The sequence below is a fragment of the Silurus meridionalis genome, chromosome 4, assembly GCF_014805685.1.
Source record: "Silurus meridionalis isolate SWU-2019-XX chromosome 4, ASM1480568v1, whole genome shotgun sequence".
Taxonomy (NCBI): Eukaryota; Metazoa; Chordata; class Actinopteri; order Siluriformes; family Siluridae; genus Silurus; species Silurus meridionalis.
Genome location: NC_060887.1, coordinates 13,828,172 through 13,845,530, shown reverse-complemented (window position 1 = coordinate 13,845,530; position 17,359 = coordinate 13,828,172). Strand labels below are relative to the sequence as shown.

Genomic DNA, 17,359 nt, shown 5'->3' with positions numbered 1-17,359 from the left:
AAATGTTTTATTAGTAGTAAAGAAATTTCATGAAGAGAACTGTATAGTGTAAATATGTATAATGTTCTTATGCTTAAAAAAACAACTTGTGCAACAGTTTAAAAAGTCACAAAATAATGATTTTATTAAAAAGGTAACATCATACTGAGTACAGAAAATACAGGGTTGTTAATAATTGTTATGAAGAACATATTTCTCTCAATAAAAAAGCCAAAATTTTGATATGTATTTTTTACAGAAATTACCATTTAACATTTCAGACAGTTTTGGAATTCAGACAGAACTCCTGAACCACTTTCTAACGATGCATGTTTTCTGTTTACAAAGGAAATGTTTAAATGTTTCCATTTTTACTCACAGGAAAGTCAGCTAATTGTTTCCTGTGTTATTTTCTATGTTAGTGTCCAGAGAGAGAGAAAGAGAGAACGAGAGAACGAGAGAGAGAGAGAGAGAGAGAGAGAGAGAGAGAGAGATGGTAAAAACTGAATATTAAATATCCTTATTCCCCATTTACAAACAAATTCATGACTATCAGTAGCTTATAAAAATATCAGTATTTCACATTTAAAATCTGTAGGTCAACTTTCAAACAGTGATTGTTTTTATGACAGTCTGCCCTCCCTCAGCAACTAGCACAACTTTTCCTTCTTCCCTCTCTGTTCTCAAAATCCCTGTCTTCTTCTTTATGCAACGAAACCCAAACACTCCAACCATAACACCTATACTTATTATTAGGATCGCCAAACCCAAAGCCAGCAGATTTGAAATATTGCCGTCATTTAGCAGTAAGTGTTCCCTCAGTCCCACACACAGTGCACTCAGGCCAACCAAAGTGCCCCAAAACCCAAAAGCCAACATGCAGGAGCTGCAAGACAGCTCAGTGCCTCCGGTTACAACAGTGACTCCCGCAACAGAGACCACCCCGCTTGGGAAAGTCACAGTTTCAGATTTAGGGTCATATGTCACTGTGGAGGACGGGTGAGAGATGGCGGAGATATCAAGGATGGGTTCCATGGTAAATGTGGCAGTTCTATCTTAGGTGAGTATGTCCCTCCTGACCAGCTTCTTTTCTGTCACAGCAGGTTATTAAAACATTCTCATGCACGTTTTTAGTTACACATCAGGGAATCGGATATCCAGAAAGTCCTATTTCATGCCAGTCCAACAGAATAAAATGACTTGGGCTGTCCAAAATCGTGTTGCTCTCTGCATTCAGCTCCCTCTAGAAGTTCCTACGGCTTATCAGAAATGCTTCAGCAGTTCTTTCCTTTTCTGGTTTAGATCCTGTCATTTAGACAATGGGAAACATTTATTAGTATTTATTTGTTCATGCTGACTTATGAATACAGTCTAAGAAGCTCATAATGGCAAAATCTGCAGCATTATTTCCCATATTCATTTGAGTTGCTAATCAGTAAATTATACTTCTGCGAATCTGTAACACCTAGAAAAACATTTCGAGAGCTTTTATTGAGCACACGGCATATAATACACTCAGCAAATACTCCAATTCATCAACATGAAATATCTACTTATAAATATGGCTGCTGAGCATAAAACTGGTGTACATGCATTACTTTGTATGTGTGGCGAGCTTGGAAATGTATATCCTCTAAGGACCTTCTTCTGATGTTTATATAATATTAATATAATAATAATATAATAAAACAAGTAATTATATATATATCAATTGTACACTTTCACAAACCACTTTGCATTTAATCTGGTTCAGCTGCAACTAAACAGAATTACTTACTGAATGAAATACATACAAAAAAAGTAAAGGAAAGTATTCAGACCAGTGCCAGTTTCTTTAAATACAAATTCAGCCTTTCTTTAAAAAAGATAAAGAACAGGAATATCAAATGGAATTCCACAAATACTTAAAATTTAGTCATTTGTAAAAAAAAAAAAAAAGAACATAAAAATGATCAGTAATATAAGTATAACAAGGAGAAAGAAATCCTGCTTACCTTTTACCTTGCTTACAAATGTTCAGCCCGTTGAACAAATCACAAATAATAATAAAAAGAGTCGCATTTCAGCCAAGCTGATTACATTAATTCATGTTGGAGGAATATCCAGACTTGTTTTTTGATTTTTAAATATTGTTTCGTCTCTCTTGAGGACTTGGGTCTCAAAGGCAAGAGCACGTACAATTAAGGCAAAAAGTCAGAAACTGGCGCTTTTATTTAGCTAATGTTATTATTTGCGTTATCATTTGTTTGTTTTCCGTGCTCTTTGTGTTCTGAAGGAATGCCATGTCTGTCATTAAGCATCATTATGACCCATTACCTCCTATTTATCTAAGATCCACTCCCTTCCTTTTCTCTATCACATTTTTTCACTAAAGACTTTGGTTGGACTTTCGGTGAAGGCATTGTTTTGGACGCAGAAAGTTCGTTTTTTCTTCTAAAGAAATTTCCCCCTTCTGTCCACTCTGTTGGTCTTTCCCTTGTGCCCCTTGTGTCTCCCATCCTGTCTTTATGCAACAGTTGTTGAAGGACCAAAAAAAAATGTATAAAAACTGAAACGTTACCTAAAAGTATGTATGTAAAAATAAATGGTTAATACATGGAGTATACAGAGGTTTAAAATCCTGTCTGGTAGCAACCTATAGAAGAATCATCACTTCACTTTTCTTCTTTTCTCACAGCACTTGAGTACATGGTTCACTGTAAATGCACTTTTTAGTAGAATCCATATTAAATCATTCTTCATTTATGAATTGATTCATTCCAAAATGCATTTAACTCTGGAAGACTGTAAGCCATTAAAACAGAAGGCACAGTGTTTAAATGCTTTAACTTCGAGACACAATTAGCTTCAGCTTACTTCTGAAATTCTCTGCATTAGACGACCAATGCTTATTTAGCAGTAGCAATGTCTAAGACCGATGGTGGAGCTGAACGAATATCCCATCACAAGTGTTTTCTTCTAAGGAAACAGGGTGGTAGCAAACTACAACTTATTTGAGCAATAATTTGCTTATACATGCTGAGGAAAGATTTATGTTGCTGCCCATCAGTAGAAACATTCAAAGAATCTTATACATTATAGGAAAATTACAAGCAATCCAGAATCATGATAAAAATAAGCTACAGATTTGTCATGAGAGACTGACTAATAATAATAATAATATAGACGCAATTCACATTTAATACAAAAAAATCTTAATGGTACACATTAATTTACATTTATACATTTTAGGGAAGGCCATATTTTACATGTAGTATGGAAGCCTGCTCATTGTTAACTTGGTTTATAACATAAAAAAATTATATTTTCTGTTGTTGTACTCTGAAGTTTTGGAATTGTAGTGTGTATCTTTGGGGTGTGTGTGTGTGTGTGTGTGTGTGTGTGTGTGTGTGTGTGTGTGTGTGTTAACATGAAAGACCAGTGTTGCACTGATAATTTCAAAACATGATTGAAAATCTAAGATTCTTTTGAGTTAATATTTGTATTAATAACCTCATTTTCCAATGATGACAAAGTTTATTTAAATATATCACACAAGCTTATCATCTGTGTTCCACTACGGTTAGAGATTCCTTGGGCTTAATACCAGTACCTTAAACAAATCTCTACATGTCAACATGGTAAAATTTGTATAAGAGTAGCCTCAAGAAGTTTATTGTTGAGGCAACTGCAATGTAATTGGTCCTAGGAAGTAATCCAATAAAAATGGGATCACAAAGGCCACAAATAGTTGAGCCAAAATCCCTGTATAATTAGGGCCAAAGATAGAAGCAGACAAAGAGAAAAGGGCAGAATAAAATAGATAATAGCAATTAAAATAATGTTAAATAAATATAATATATAATATGAAAAAGAAAAGAAAAAAAAAAGCTTAATGATGAAGGCATGCATCCAAGTAGTCAATATGATCAGGGAAAATGTACTTTTATATGACAGTGCTGTAGATTTTATTCTATTAAATGTAAAATAGATAAAAACCCTAAAAGAATATGTGAAAATAAGAATAATTGTATTCATTGTTAAGAAATATATTGAAGTTTGAATTAACCAAAATACATTCAAGCCAATTAACAATCGAGTCGGAAGCATTTAATATCATATGATCGAAAATCTAAATGGGTAGAAAATAGGAAAATGGTTTCTGAATGTCATTGGTGTGAAAATAAAAAAAATTAGTTAAATTAAATAAATGGCCTCAAGTAACCTTCTGGGAAGACGTGAGTGTACACGTGACATGAAGCCCAAAAAACTTACCAGCTTAAGTTTAGAGCATCCAGAGAAAGATTCAAATCGGATCAAAGTCAAAAGTAAATGAACAGTGATCCAAACACCCCAGCTGGGCCTGTTTACTCTGTGCTGAAAAACAAAGGAAGCTTTACTGTATCATGTCTACAGATTTGACCCACAATGCTGAGAGTAAATTAGAATTCTCCTAAAGAGCATATGGGAAGTTGACATTAAGCAACCCTTCGACCTGCATGTTGGCTTTAATTCGATATAAGTAACTTGTAAGAGAGGAGGAAAAGGAGGGTGAAAAGGTGGCTTTCCACAAAAGAACCATAGAACAGATGGTAGGGCTTAAAGGCCATCGATTAATTGGCACATATGATCAGCATTTAACAATGTATGTGGTTTCTTCAGAGTTTTCACAATCAAGTAGTTGTCGCCTTGTTGCACAGTTTCTTTATTTTTTATTTTATTTAACTTTTCTGGTTTAATGATTTCAACAATAATTATTAAAAAATTTAAGCAGAAGCAAATGATTGAATATTGAAAAATGTCTGTACCATATGTACAGTGACTTCACACTTGTAACATTGTGGTTGTGTTTAACATGTAATTTGTTCTTTAGTAAAATCTTTCAAATTGTAGAAATATAAAAGTTATTTCGAATCTCAAGAGCTTAAGCAAATTAAATCCACCTTTACTAGACTTAGCCCTGCTGTCAGAGGTTACAGCCTAAGTCCTTCTCCACCCACTGTGTATCTCATCCCTTCTCTTCTCTCTGCTCTCTGGTACTAAGTCACATTTTGTAATCCTTATTGTAAGCAGACAATTTCACTCCATTCTTGAAGACAGCCATTTTACTGGAGGAGAAAAGAAATCTCATTAATTTAGACAGTCTTTGGCTCAGGTTTTAAGCTTGAACTGCTGCCTGTGACTTGAAGGTCTTGCTCCTCTATCCAGAACCAGCAATGGGCAACTCCAAGAGCAGTGCAATGTCCAAGGAGATCCTAAAAGACCTGAAACTAACAACGAATTTTTCAGAGAACGAGCTCAGCCAGTGGTACGAGAACTTCCAGAAGCAATGCCCATCTGGACGCATCGCACCGAATGAATTTATGCAGATCTACAATCGTTTCTTTCCTGACAGCGACGCCACTACATACGCCAAACACGTCTTTCGATCATTTGACACAAATGACGATGGGACATTAGACTTCAAGGAATACATAATTGCTCTGCATATGACATCAGGTGGAAAAACAGAGAGGAAGCTGGAGTGGGCTTTCTCACTGTTTGATGTTGACAAGAATGGCTACATCACCAAGGCAGAAGTAACAGAAATTTGCAATGTAAGTTCTTCTGAATAACTGCTAAGGCTTGATTATACAGTGAGGCCATTTCAAGCAATAATTTCAGCCATGTTTAAGGCTGTCAGAAAATACTAACCCTGGCACCTAATAGTAATACTTTTGGAATAAACAGGGCACTGAATTTAGTATATGTTTAGCCTGTATTTCCATTTCCTATTCACAGAGTATAATACTGTCCTAGGTTAGGCAACAGTGCTGTTTCTTAATTACATTCATTATAAATGCATTATAATGTCTAATATTTTACCTTTCACTCTGTTTCTAAATTCACTGATCATTACAGGAAGAAAATAGCTCAATAGTAAAATATTTTCTAATCATAATTATATAAAAGCATGAATAATAATAAAAAACATTCGGAAAAACTTGCCTAGTCCAGTGTCAGGTCTAGTGTCATGCTAGTTTAATGACATAATAGCAGGTTTTTTATATTTAGGTTTACTGTTGATTGATGATAAAGCAGAAATAGAAATAGGCTCTGTTGGATTTGGTTTTTGTCTTTAAGTCGATTTTAAAAATAGTATTTTGACTTGTCCTGCTCTTACACTGATAATTCACTCAATTTATTTAAAGATTTAGTGTATTTGTGAATGTGTACAGTACTGCAGTCTGTTTTACAAAGAGAAATGTTATGGACAGTAAAGTGACCATTAGAGGATAACAAATATGTTTTACAAATAATGTCTAAATCTATAACTATAGTACCATCCGCAATAAATTTATAATTAGAAGTGGAATAACATTGGGATATTTCTAACTTGTACTACTTACTACTACTAGCATTGTCTAAATTATAGGAACAATATTAATTTAAAACCAAATAATACTAAATCATAAGTTATTCGCTACAGTTTTAACATATTCACTAAAAGACATCTAAATCTCAGACAGCAGTATCTAAGGTTTAATGGCTTTGGGTTACTAGTACAAATTTTAGGGGTATAAACATAGTCAAGTTGCAACTGTTGGCCCATTGAGCAAGGACCTTAATCTTCCCTGCTTCCGTTGTGCTGGTGACAAATGTTTTGTAAAGCTTTATAATAAGGTTTCCTTAACTTACATTATTTAACACATTAGATAATTTGAAAAACGTGGATTCAAGGATTAATATACAATACAAATGACATTAACCAAACAACAAACACTTGCATGAATTTATTTTATTTTGAATAATAAACCAACTAAGAAAACACATTAATTAAAGGTTTATGGTTATAATGGCTTGAACATTTTCATGCTTTTTAGTGATACATCCCGAAACTCAATTAAGCAATGGAAATGGGATTGTACACTATATATATATATATATATATATATATATATATATATATATATATATATATATATATATATAGCTAGCTAGCTATCAAAGTTTGTGAACACTCAACTATAACACTCTTATGTGCTTGTTAAACACCATATTTCAGAGTCTTATTTTGTTATAATAAACTCCAGACTTCTAAGGTTTCACATTAGATTTTGGAGTGTGGATGTGGGGATTAGTGTTCAACCATAAGAGCATTAGTAAGATGCCATGCTGGAAGTCCTAGGGTGCAGTCTGTGTTCCACTTCATCTTAAAATTGTTCAGGGCCGTTAAGGTCAGGGCTCTGTGAAGGACACTTGATATCTTTCACTCCATCATAACCACAGAAAGCTTTGTGCACAGGAGCATTGTTATGCTGTAACAAGGTTTGGGCCGCTTGGTTTCAGTTTTGAAAATTTGTAACGCTACAGTATACAGAGGCATCTGAGTGAATTTAACTTGTGGCAGCAGTCTGAGGAAATTCCATATGAAAGGTAAGCGATAGTCAGATGTTTACAAACCTTTGGGCAGATAGTATATATTTCAAGAATCTACATAAAATATATAATACTGAAATCCCATAATACTGAAGTGTGTGGAGAGAGTGAAGTGGTATTAAGTTAATACAACTAAATTACATTTTCAGTACTTTCTCCTGATCTTCATAATTCTCTTGTACTTTCTTCAGAGTTCTCTAATTTCTACTCTATAGGCTATTTTTAAGATGATTCCCAAGGAAGACCAAGAGAAGCTTCCAGCAGATGAAAACACACCAGAGAAGAGAGCAGAGAAACTGTGGTCTTACTTTAAAAAGAAAGACAATGGTAAGAGTCCAGATCAGGAGAGATTATGTAGAAATTACATATACATTGGATATGAATGATTATTAATATTTGTGCTGTTATGCGGTAAGATAAAATAAAATGTTTTTTTCTCTCTGTCTCTCAGAGCGGTTGGCTGAAGGGGAGTTTATTCAGGGAGTGATGGATAATGATAATGCCCTCCATCTAATCCAGTACAACCCCCTCAAATAAAAAAAACATAAAGGTGGACCCATTCTGGGGCTTCAAGTTACTTTGTAAATAAAATGATTTGCGATTTCCTCAGTTTTTGCAGTTGAGCTGAAAGTCTTTGAGTTGTGTAATACACATTAGTACTATTAAGAGGCAGGTGGAATTGATCATTTATTGTGTTAGCTTCATATCGGTGTGTTGGTCTGTAGATACTGTCTGTTGTATATTGACCACCAGTGCCACCAGGAGGAGGCGTAGTAGATATTTAAATCTCTGTCTCTGTCTCTTTGTTTCTGATGGAATAAAATTTTGAAAAAAGTGTGAAGTAAGTGTTGGTGTGTGTGTGTGACTTCTTTAAAAAGCTTTCAGAAGCTGGCACTTGCTGACAAGCTAAAGGATTGTATCTTTTACAGTGTAGATATACTGCTCTTTAACTAGACAGTATATCTGCAACTCCAGAGAATTCTAAACAATGTTGACACCTGTCAGGTATTTTGATTGTGTGTGTGTGTGTGTGTGTGTGTGTGTGTGTCAGGTATTTTGATTGTGTGTAACCTGTGAAACCCTGAAGATACACATGTGAACACAAGGAAACGTCTATGCAGGCAGAGAGATTTCTTTTTAAAAAATGAAAGCCTATGTCGTACACATAAAAAACCCCAAAAACTATTTAGCCTAGAAACCACATGCAGATTTTATATGTAAAATATGTGTAAATGATTTGCTCACACCCACTGAAAAAAGCCCCCACAAAACAAATCTAGAGTGGTTTTAAAAAAGAAATATCAGAATGATTTGTGCCCTTATCCCCTGTAAGTGTAATCCACTTAAGATCTCATGAAATTACATTTTAAAGGGATCTCAGAATCCAGCCTAAGACATCAACCCATTTTTCAGGTCATATGCGTATAGAGGCCCTCACTATCAGTATTTCACATCTAGCAAGTTACATCGCTTCCATTAACATAGAGAGTATGTTCCCTCTCTCTCCATGGCCTTTTCCATTACATCCATCTCCCTCTCACAGTCCTCACACTGCTCTGGATCACATCCCCCTATCAGCACCAGCATAGGGATGTCCAGGTCTGTCTTTTCTCCAACAGTCTCATGCTCCAGCCACATGCTATTGATTCTTCTATCAGCACACTGCTGTAGGCTACTGATAGAATAGATCCCACCTCCTGAAACCACCTCATCATAGGAAGGAACTGCACAGGCTTCCTCCAGACGCAGCCTCTTTCGACGGCGAATCTCAATGATAGTTTTGGTGTAGGAGTTGACGGTCAGAACAGCAGCACCCATACAGCAGCTAAAAGACACCCAGGCCATGCTGAAGAAAAAATAGAAACAGGAAAAAGAGATTTGAATGAAGGAGATGAACCGGCAAGCAAAAATGACTATAAGTCTCTTGAAGAGTCACAAAAGCACTTTTACTAATTAAGAAGGCTGAAGAGACCCAAAAAGCGGACAGATAATTTTCAGAAGTTTCAAGGGTCATAAAAATGAGTGCACCATATCATAGGAACAGAGTTACCAACAATAAAAAACTAAGACACACAGCGCTACATAAAGTGAACATCCAGGAACATCAAGAACACAATCCAATGTTTCAGTCATTCTCTTACCATCTGGTAGGGACTTTGGAGCCATTCAAACCCACATGAGTTTAAATAAAGCCCCTTCCAAAGAGTCATTTCACAGCTGAACTCTAAACTCAAGTAAAGGCACAACCAAACAACACTACAAATAATTCCTATGTACAAGCCAAGACTCAGGCATATGTACAATATTTTTGCATGACTTTGGGTCTTGTATATGTCTTATACAGTATGTGATATACAAACTTATACAGTTTGTCATACCTTTGCACCATGTTTTGTTTTGCACCTTGTATTAAATGAAAAGTTTGAATATTTGTCAGTGTCATTGGAATATTTTTATAATTGTATTGGTTTGTCCCCAATGCATTTAAGTAAATGCCAAAATTGCTCATCCACACTAAAACATTTCCACCTGGGGTTTATGTTCCTTTCGGCTCTTTGAAACATTGCGGCAATGACAAAAAATTTGTCATCATTTTCAAAAGCCTCCAAAAATATTTTCAAATGTATCAACTTTGGGGAGAACTTTCCAAAAACTACATTTTTGTTGACTGAAAACACTGTTTTAGTGTGGACAGAAGGCCAAAACGGATAGAAAAATTAGTTTTCGAACTAAAATGTTTGTGTGGACATGGCTGAAATTGTAAATTCTAGAAAACAGATTGTCTTGTCTGAATAAAAATAAAATTATGAAGTGAATATGTATATTAAAGAACTAGATGAGAACACTCACGCAAAAGACCAGCCATAGTCCCAATTCTGAGGTCTCCAGTCTTTGGGCCCAATAATCACAGTTAACTGGAAAACTGTGGTGTACATCATGTGGGCCACCATCCCAATTAGGCCTTAAGGAGATAAAAAGGGCACAAAGCACTACAAAAACCAAAAACACATGAACAAATACACAGTATCTACTTTGCCGCACTATATACATTAGAACTAGGAAAACCCTAAATGCTATAGAGCATAGAGTTTGTCTCATACCTGAAAGCACAGTGCATAAGGCTGCAAATGCATTGATTTTAAGTGCATGCATTTCTTTATGAGAACAAAGAACTTCCAACCACATCAGCATAAATCCCATTCCCAAAAGACCGATGTATATGAACTCAGATATCATAGACAACCAAAGAACACCTTGAACAGAAAACCAGATGGACAAAGATAATAAAGTGAAAAGCATTCATATAAATATACATGTATAAATGTTTAAAGCATGGACCCAAAATTCTCACCATGCGTATCTTCAGGGGTTAGATTTAGAAAACTTCGACATCGCTCTCCTGCGGAATAACAGTCAAAACATTTTCAAAACATCATTCTATAATATTCCCTCTCGTTCCATTTACATTTACGGCATATAGCAGACGCCCTTTTCCAGAGCGACGTACAAATTCTATTACATGTGTTCCCTTAACGGTCTCTTACCATCAGTGTGTTTCTCACAAGATTCCCAGAATCCTGCATGGAAGTAGCGAAACATGTACTTGTCCTCTCCCGTTTCCCAAATGTACTGCACAACGTTAGTTAACTGTGTCTGTTGAGTCTTGTTGTGTGCTTCTCTCTGGATCATTGACATTGTCCAATTAGAGGGAACTTCTGGACAAACAGAATGATTAAAGTTCAGATATTTGACATTAAAACAAAGCTCAAGCTATTTTTTTTTATTGATATCAATATCAAGAAATGATATATATACCAGTATGTATGAAGTTTGTGTAAAAGTCGCATACATTTTACATGTGATTATACACTATGTTTCTTACAGCTCTTTGAAACATTGCGGCAATGACAAAAATTTGTCATCATTTTCAAAAGCCTCCAAAAATATTTTCAAATGTATCAACTTTGGGAGAACTTTCCAAAACTACATTTTGTTGACTGAAAACACTGTTTTAGTGTGGACAGAAGGCCAAAACGGATAGAAAAATTAGTTTTCGAACTAAAATGTTTGTGTGGACATGGCTGAAATTGTAAATTCTAGAAAACAGATTGTCTTGTCTGAATAAAAATAAAATTATGAAGTGAATATGTATATTAAAGAACTAGATGAGAACACTCACGCAAAAGACCAGCCATAGTCCCAATTCTGAGGTCTCCAGTCTTTGGGCCCAATAATCACAGTTAACTGGAAAACTGTGGTGTACATCATGTGGGCCACCATCCCAATTAGGCCTTAAGGAGATAAAAAGGGCACAAAGCACTACAAAAACCAAAAACACATGAACAAATACACAGTATCTACTTTGCCGCACTATATACATTAGAACTAGGAAAACCCTAAATGCTATAGAGCATAGAGTTTGTCTCATACCTGAAAGCACAGTGCATAAGGCTGCAAATGCATTGATTTTAAGTGCATGCATTTCTTTATGAGAACAAAGAACTTCCAACCACATCAGCATAAATCCCATTCCCAAAAGACCGATGTATATGAACTCAGATATCATAGACAACCAAAGAACACCTTGAACAGAAAACCAGATGGACAAAGATAATAAAGTGAAAAGCATTCATATAAATATACATGTATAAATGTTTAAAGCATGGACCCAAAATTCTCACCATGCGTATCTTCAGGGGTTAGATTTAGAAAACTTCGACATCGCTCTCCTGCGGAATAACAGTCAAAACATTTTCAAAACATCATTCTATAATATTCCCTCTCGTTCCATTTACATTTACGGCATATAGCAGACGCCCTTTTCCAGAGCGACGTACAAATTCTATTACATGTGTTCCCTTAACGGTCTCTTACCATCAGTGTGTTTCTCACAAGATTCCCAGAATCCTGCATGGAAGTAGCGAAACATGTACTTGTCCTCTCCCGTTTCCCAAATGTACTGCACAACGTTAGTTAACTGTGTCTGTTGAGTCTTGTTGTGTGCTTCTCTCTGGATCATTGACATTGTCCAATTAGAGGGAACTTCTGGACAAACAGAATGATTAAAGTTCAGATATTTGACATTAAAACAAAGCTCAAGCTATTTTTTTTTATTGATATCAATATCAAGAAATGATATATATACCAGTATGTATGAAGTTTGTGTAAAAGTCGCATACATTTTACATGTGATTATACACTATGTTTCTTACAGCGTATTTCACATGCAATGATGCATTAGTTATGTTTAAGTATCAAGTTATGTCCTAAAATGTCCTAAAAAGTCAAGTAAATACATGTGAAAACAAAACTATGTGCTCATGTATGAGAAAAAAATAACTTGGCACTGTGAAAATAAAAACAAAAGTTGGAAATTAACGCAAGACAGAACTTGAAAAGCTGAAAATGTTGGCACAAGAAAGGAACATGAAAAATAAAACCGCGTGCACTATGTGCAAATTTCACTTCATGTGATCTTTCTGGATCAATGTAAAGTTCGTGACCCTACACTCCTTCCACGGTCTAAAGCAGGAAACTAAACAACCTCAATTTGGATTTAAATCCATAGCATACCACACCATATATATATAATACAAAAGTCACAGATGTACAGATCATAAATTATGGCCTGTATGTATACTTCGCTCTCATAACAAGCTTGAATGGTTTTGTTCCAACTTTATATTTAATCAGATATTAGAGTGGGATTTGGGAGCTTAAGATGTAAATGTAATTAATATTATCTCAGAAAGTAATTTAGGAGGTCAGATGTATTGCCAAATCCGATCTGGTAGGCTTAACAGATCAGACAAATTGAACACATTTTGTCCTGCACAATCTCATTTCAAATCTCATTTGTATCCATTGTAACCCGCTTACTGTATGATTGTTATGAACAGTACTAAGAGAACAACATGTACTGCACAAACTGATATCCGAACAAGTGGAAATATGTCAAATATTGTCAAATTTAACAGATAATTTGTAACAGATCTAGGCTCATATTTTGAATATTGAACAAATACAGTATATCATTTATTTTAAGGTTATCATGTTTTAATCAATGGGTATGATCTTCAGTCACGTGCACACATAGGCATCAAAGGGGGCTTGAGCATCTGTCCTTCTTCTAGAGTTTTTTTATTTTTATTTTTTATAAATGAATATATGTGTGTGTGTGTGCGTGTGTGTGTGTGTGTGTGTGTGTGTTTCTGTTTGTGCAAGGCTTTTCCTGTCCCCTGCAAAAATATTTCCAGTTGTGTTTGTGATGGTGAGTGGTTATGAACAAAAGACTAATCTACATTTGCCTAGAATTTACAGCTAATTATCCAAAAGGCAAATATAGGTAATTTGTCTTGCTGCCATCCATGACTCGTGAGCTACCATGTGATAAGTTACCAAGGCATTATATCATGGGCATGCAGGATAACTTAATGGAGAAACGACACCTGAAAACATGAAACAATTGTCTGAGTGTGAGGGAATTTAAATAAATTGGTAAGTAAATCAGTTGTGTTAATATATTTAACATTTTGTTGAAAAAAAAAATGTAAATACTATGAGAAGTGCACTTTTTTCCACTTGAGCTCCTGCCCCTCAAAATGTCTGTGTACGTCCCTGATGATCTTTATGTATTTTTTGCCACACTTTATGACTGGTACCAATATTAATAGAAGGTACACTAAATAAAACAGGCTTTAGCAAATTTCAAGGTTGGACTGATTAATAATGTAAAAAAAAAAGAAAAGAAATAAATCTCTGAAATCCTGAAATACTAAGAATCAGATACACAGAAAACTGATTGGAGTAATAAATAACCTGAATGCTTATGTTATGTTAATATTTGGTTAGGAATATGATTTAACTTCTCCAGTTAAAAAAAAACAAACAAAAAAAACAACCTTGCTTTTTCAACTATATTTTCTTCCAACAAAGTCGTCCTAATGAACCAATATGTAGTAATTGATAGAGTCTATGGATAAGGTTGTCTGTCAAATGTAGACAAAATGAAATGGCAGCTCAGGGGATAAGATGTTGGATGTCTGATTGGCAGGTCACGAGGTAAAATCCCAGCACCTTCTAGCTGCCATTCTTGGGACACTGAGCCAGATGAATAACCCTCAATTGCTCAGTCGCAATCCTGTGTTGACAAACTTAAGAGGTTCTTTAGAATCCTTGTCATGTGCCTTATTATTCCTAGTGCTTAATATTAAGATAGTAAGACTTTCGAGACAATACAGTACCGACATGTTAATCGATGTTTTCTTCATGCTTAGTTACTGGTTTATAAAAACAAAAACAAATCAACCTATCTAAATTATTATGATTATTGTTGTTTGTGATTTTATCCGTATGCTGGCTTTTAGTCAAGTCAAGTTTATTTCTGTAGCGCTTTCACAACGGACATTGTCTCAAAGCATCTTAACAGAATTTAACAGTTAAGGTGAGCAATCTGTATTTATCCCTGATGAGCAGCCGTAGTGACTGTGACGAGGAAAAACTTCCTTAGATGTTATGAGGAAGAACCTTGAGTGAAACCAGACTCAAAAGAGGAACCTTGTCATTATTTGGTTAATATTAAGAGTGTGATTATAGTCTTTAAACAATCCAGAACGTTGGAGAGTGAGAACTAACATGAGCACTGGAATGTAAGATTACGAGTACCTTTCTACAGTCTTATACAGTCATTTGAGATTATGGAACCAGGAGCTACTGAGCAACTCATAATATAGCTCAAAGTTTTAGTAGAACTAAGCTTATTTGCACATCACTCTTGCCTGGTATTGCTTGTTACCTGGTTGCACAGTGCTCACTGCAGAAGCCTGGCTGTTGTTCTGGCTGCACTTCTCCATTTTAACAGGTGAGAGGCAGAGAGGCTTCACCACTTTCTGCGTTCCCTCACACCAGTAGGAGGTGCTAAAGGCCAGCACTGACAAAGCCAAGGCAAGAGAGGTCAAAGACAGGCAGAGAAATGAGCGTGAGCGTCGAGGCATGTGCTCCAACATGCTGGCTAAAAGAGAAGACCAAAAGCAATCCCATTATGATAACTATTAATTATGAATCAATATAAATGTTTGGTGTGAACTGGAGAGATCATTGGTAAAAAAGAAATAAGAAAGAAAAGAAATAGGAAATCAAGTTTGGTTCGGTGTTCAAGGTGTGTCCTTCTAAGCAAATAAGTGAACCCATAGCATATTAAATAAAATGTCCCAGTGCATAACAGAGTCAACATTTTCCGTTCATTTATCACATATCTGTGTAGAAATAATAAAAAAATGACTTCAAGCACGCAAATCACACAAGCACAGATTACTAACAAAGTTCCTAAACATAAAAAGAAGTACAGAACCAGCATTTATATTGTGTCCTAATATTTTCCCCTCAAGGGATCACAAGAAGCCACAAAATGGGCAGCTAATAAAATTACAATACCTGTCAGAATTATTGGCAACCTTTGTGAAACGAGTAGATATATATATGGGGCATTTGGATATATATATATATATATATATATATATATATATATATATATATATATATATATATATATATATATATATATATATATATATATATATATATGGGTGTGTTAACTTAAATATACAATTCAGAAGGTCTGCCAGAGAGAATAACAGCACTGAGTCACATCCTGTAGCATCCAACAGAGCTGGAGGAATTGTGACGCGGTCAAACATCGCTTGGAAGTTTGTGCTTTTGGACTTTCCGCTTCGATTCAGATTGCAGTCTGTCTCAGCAATGGTCAGATCCAGAGAGGGTGTTAGAGGATGTGTTTTTGTGCTTATTTAAGTTATTCTGTGTTGAATTAGAAGAATGTTTTGGTTCATCGTCTCTGACAAATTCATAGATGAGAGACACATAGACAAACACAATGTTATATATAGGGATAATAAATAATAGTAGTATCTATTTGTATATCTCTTTCTTATTTTTGTCCGTAGATGCCAATAATTCTGGACAACACCAGTTTATTCTACTCGACTGCTCTGCCCCAAAATGTGTGAAATTTTAATGCAGTTTTTCAGATGAAATTATTTTTTAAACAATTATTTGGATGAAAACTATATGAATCTATTTTAAACAAATTGAATTTGTGTGTGTGTGTGTGTGTGTGTGTGTGTGTGTGTGTGTTGACTAGGTGAGAGCCTGACTTACTCTTTCTTAGTTCTTTGATTGAATGTCTTTGCAACCCATATGCAAAAAAACAAAACAAAACAAACAAAATAAATATTTAAAAGCCAAATTGAAATCTTAGACTGACTTGAATTAAAAAATAAAATAAAATTAAGGTTTGTATCATTTTGTCATTTTATAACAAAATTCTCATATAAAAATATTAATAGTCAATTACTAAAAACAATAATAAAGAATCCCTTTGGATATAACATTTTACAAAAACTACAGTAAGAGAAATTATTTGGAGTTTTTTTTTGTTTTGCTTGATTACTGTTGAGTGACCCAGCATAATTTATCCAAATAAACTTAAAAAACAAATCTAAAAAAAAAATGTTGAGCTCATTAAATAAACAAAACAAAAACTAAAAAAATGCAATCCTGTCCTACCTCCAGTAACAAGTACACAATGAACAATTGTGAATGAACAGTTCCCTTCCCAGTCCACCCTTTGTCTCCGTTTCCTATTTTCTGGGAAGAACAGAGCAGAAATGGCCCTCAGCCATGTCTTTATCCTCTCACGCTTGTCAAGCTTTTTCTCATTTTCTCTACATGCCTTCACGAATCTCCTCCTTTTTGTAATCCCTCCATCTGTTAGTCCATCTTTTCTTCTATTACGCAGACATTCATTCCTTCCATTTTTACACTAGCAACTCTGCCAAAGCGACTGCACTGTTACAGCACAAATCACATCCTGGGTCTTGTTTAAAAATAATCCAAACATTGACAACAAGATTGAACACTACAGACATTAGATGACATGTGTATGGTAATCCTCTGCCTCAGCAAC

The 17,359-nt window shown here is 35.0% G+C and overlaps 3 protein-coding genes across 5 annotated transcripts; 1 reads left to right on the top strand and 2 right to left on the bottom strand.

Annotated features, from left to right (window-relative positions):
* Positions 1-106: 106 nt before the first annotated feature.
* On the bottom strand, positions 107-2,231 carry LOC124384954 (transmembrane protein 100-like). The gene is made up of 2 exons (XM_046847978.1): positions 1,974-2,231; positions 107-1,284 (listed from the first exon to the last, which is right to left on the bottom strand). Exon 2 carries the CDS (start codon positions 1,012-1,014, stop codon positions 586-588), a length of 429 nt encoding a protein of 142 aa, XP_046703934.1. The 5' UTR covers positions 1,015-1,284; positions 1,974-2,231; the 3' UTR covers positions 107-585.
* A 2,723-nt stretch (positions 2,232-4,954) lies between these two features.
* On the top strand, positions 4,955-8,222 carry rcvrn2 (recoverin 2). Its single transcript, XM_046846526.1, has 3 exons — positions 4,955-5,555; positions 7,593-7,704; positions 7,829-8,222. Exons 1-3 carry the CDS (start codon positions 5,175-5,177, stop codon positions 7,912-7,914), a joined length of 579 nt encoding a protein of 192 aa, XP_046702482.1. The 5' UTR covers positions 4,955-5,174; the 3' UTR covers positions 7,915-8,222.
* Positions 8,223-8,364: 142 nt separating this feature from the next.
* si:ch211-149k23.9 (germ cell-specific gene 1-like protein) lies at positions 8,365-17,274 on the bottom strand. Of its 3 annotated transcripts, none has more exons than XM_046846521.1 (7): positions 16,960-17,274; positions 15,173-15,388; positions 12,253-12,423; positions 12,060-12,107; positions 11,809-11,961; positions 11,558-11,669; positions 8,365-9,223 (listed from the first exon to the last, which is right to left on the bottom strand). In XM_046846521.1, the coding sequence occupies exons 2-7, from the start codon at positions 15,381-15,383 to the stop codon at positions 8,854-8,856; spliced, it is 1,065 nt and encodes a 354-aa protein (XP_046702477.1). In that variant the 5' UTR covers positions 15,384-15,388; positions 16,960-17,274; the 3' UTR covers positions 8,365-8,853. The 3 variants fall into 3 exon arrangements, with proteins under 3 accessions (XP_046702477.1, XP_046702480.1, XP_046702479.1); XM_046846524.1 differs by having other exon boundaries at positions 12,253-12,420; XM_046846523.1 differs by lacking the exon at positions 16,960-17,274 and having other exon boundaries at positions 15,173-15,720.
* Positions 17,275-17,359: the final 85 nt, after the last annotated feature.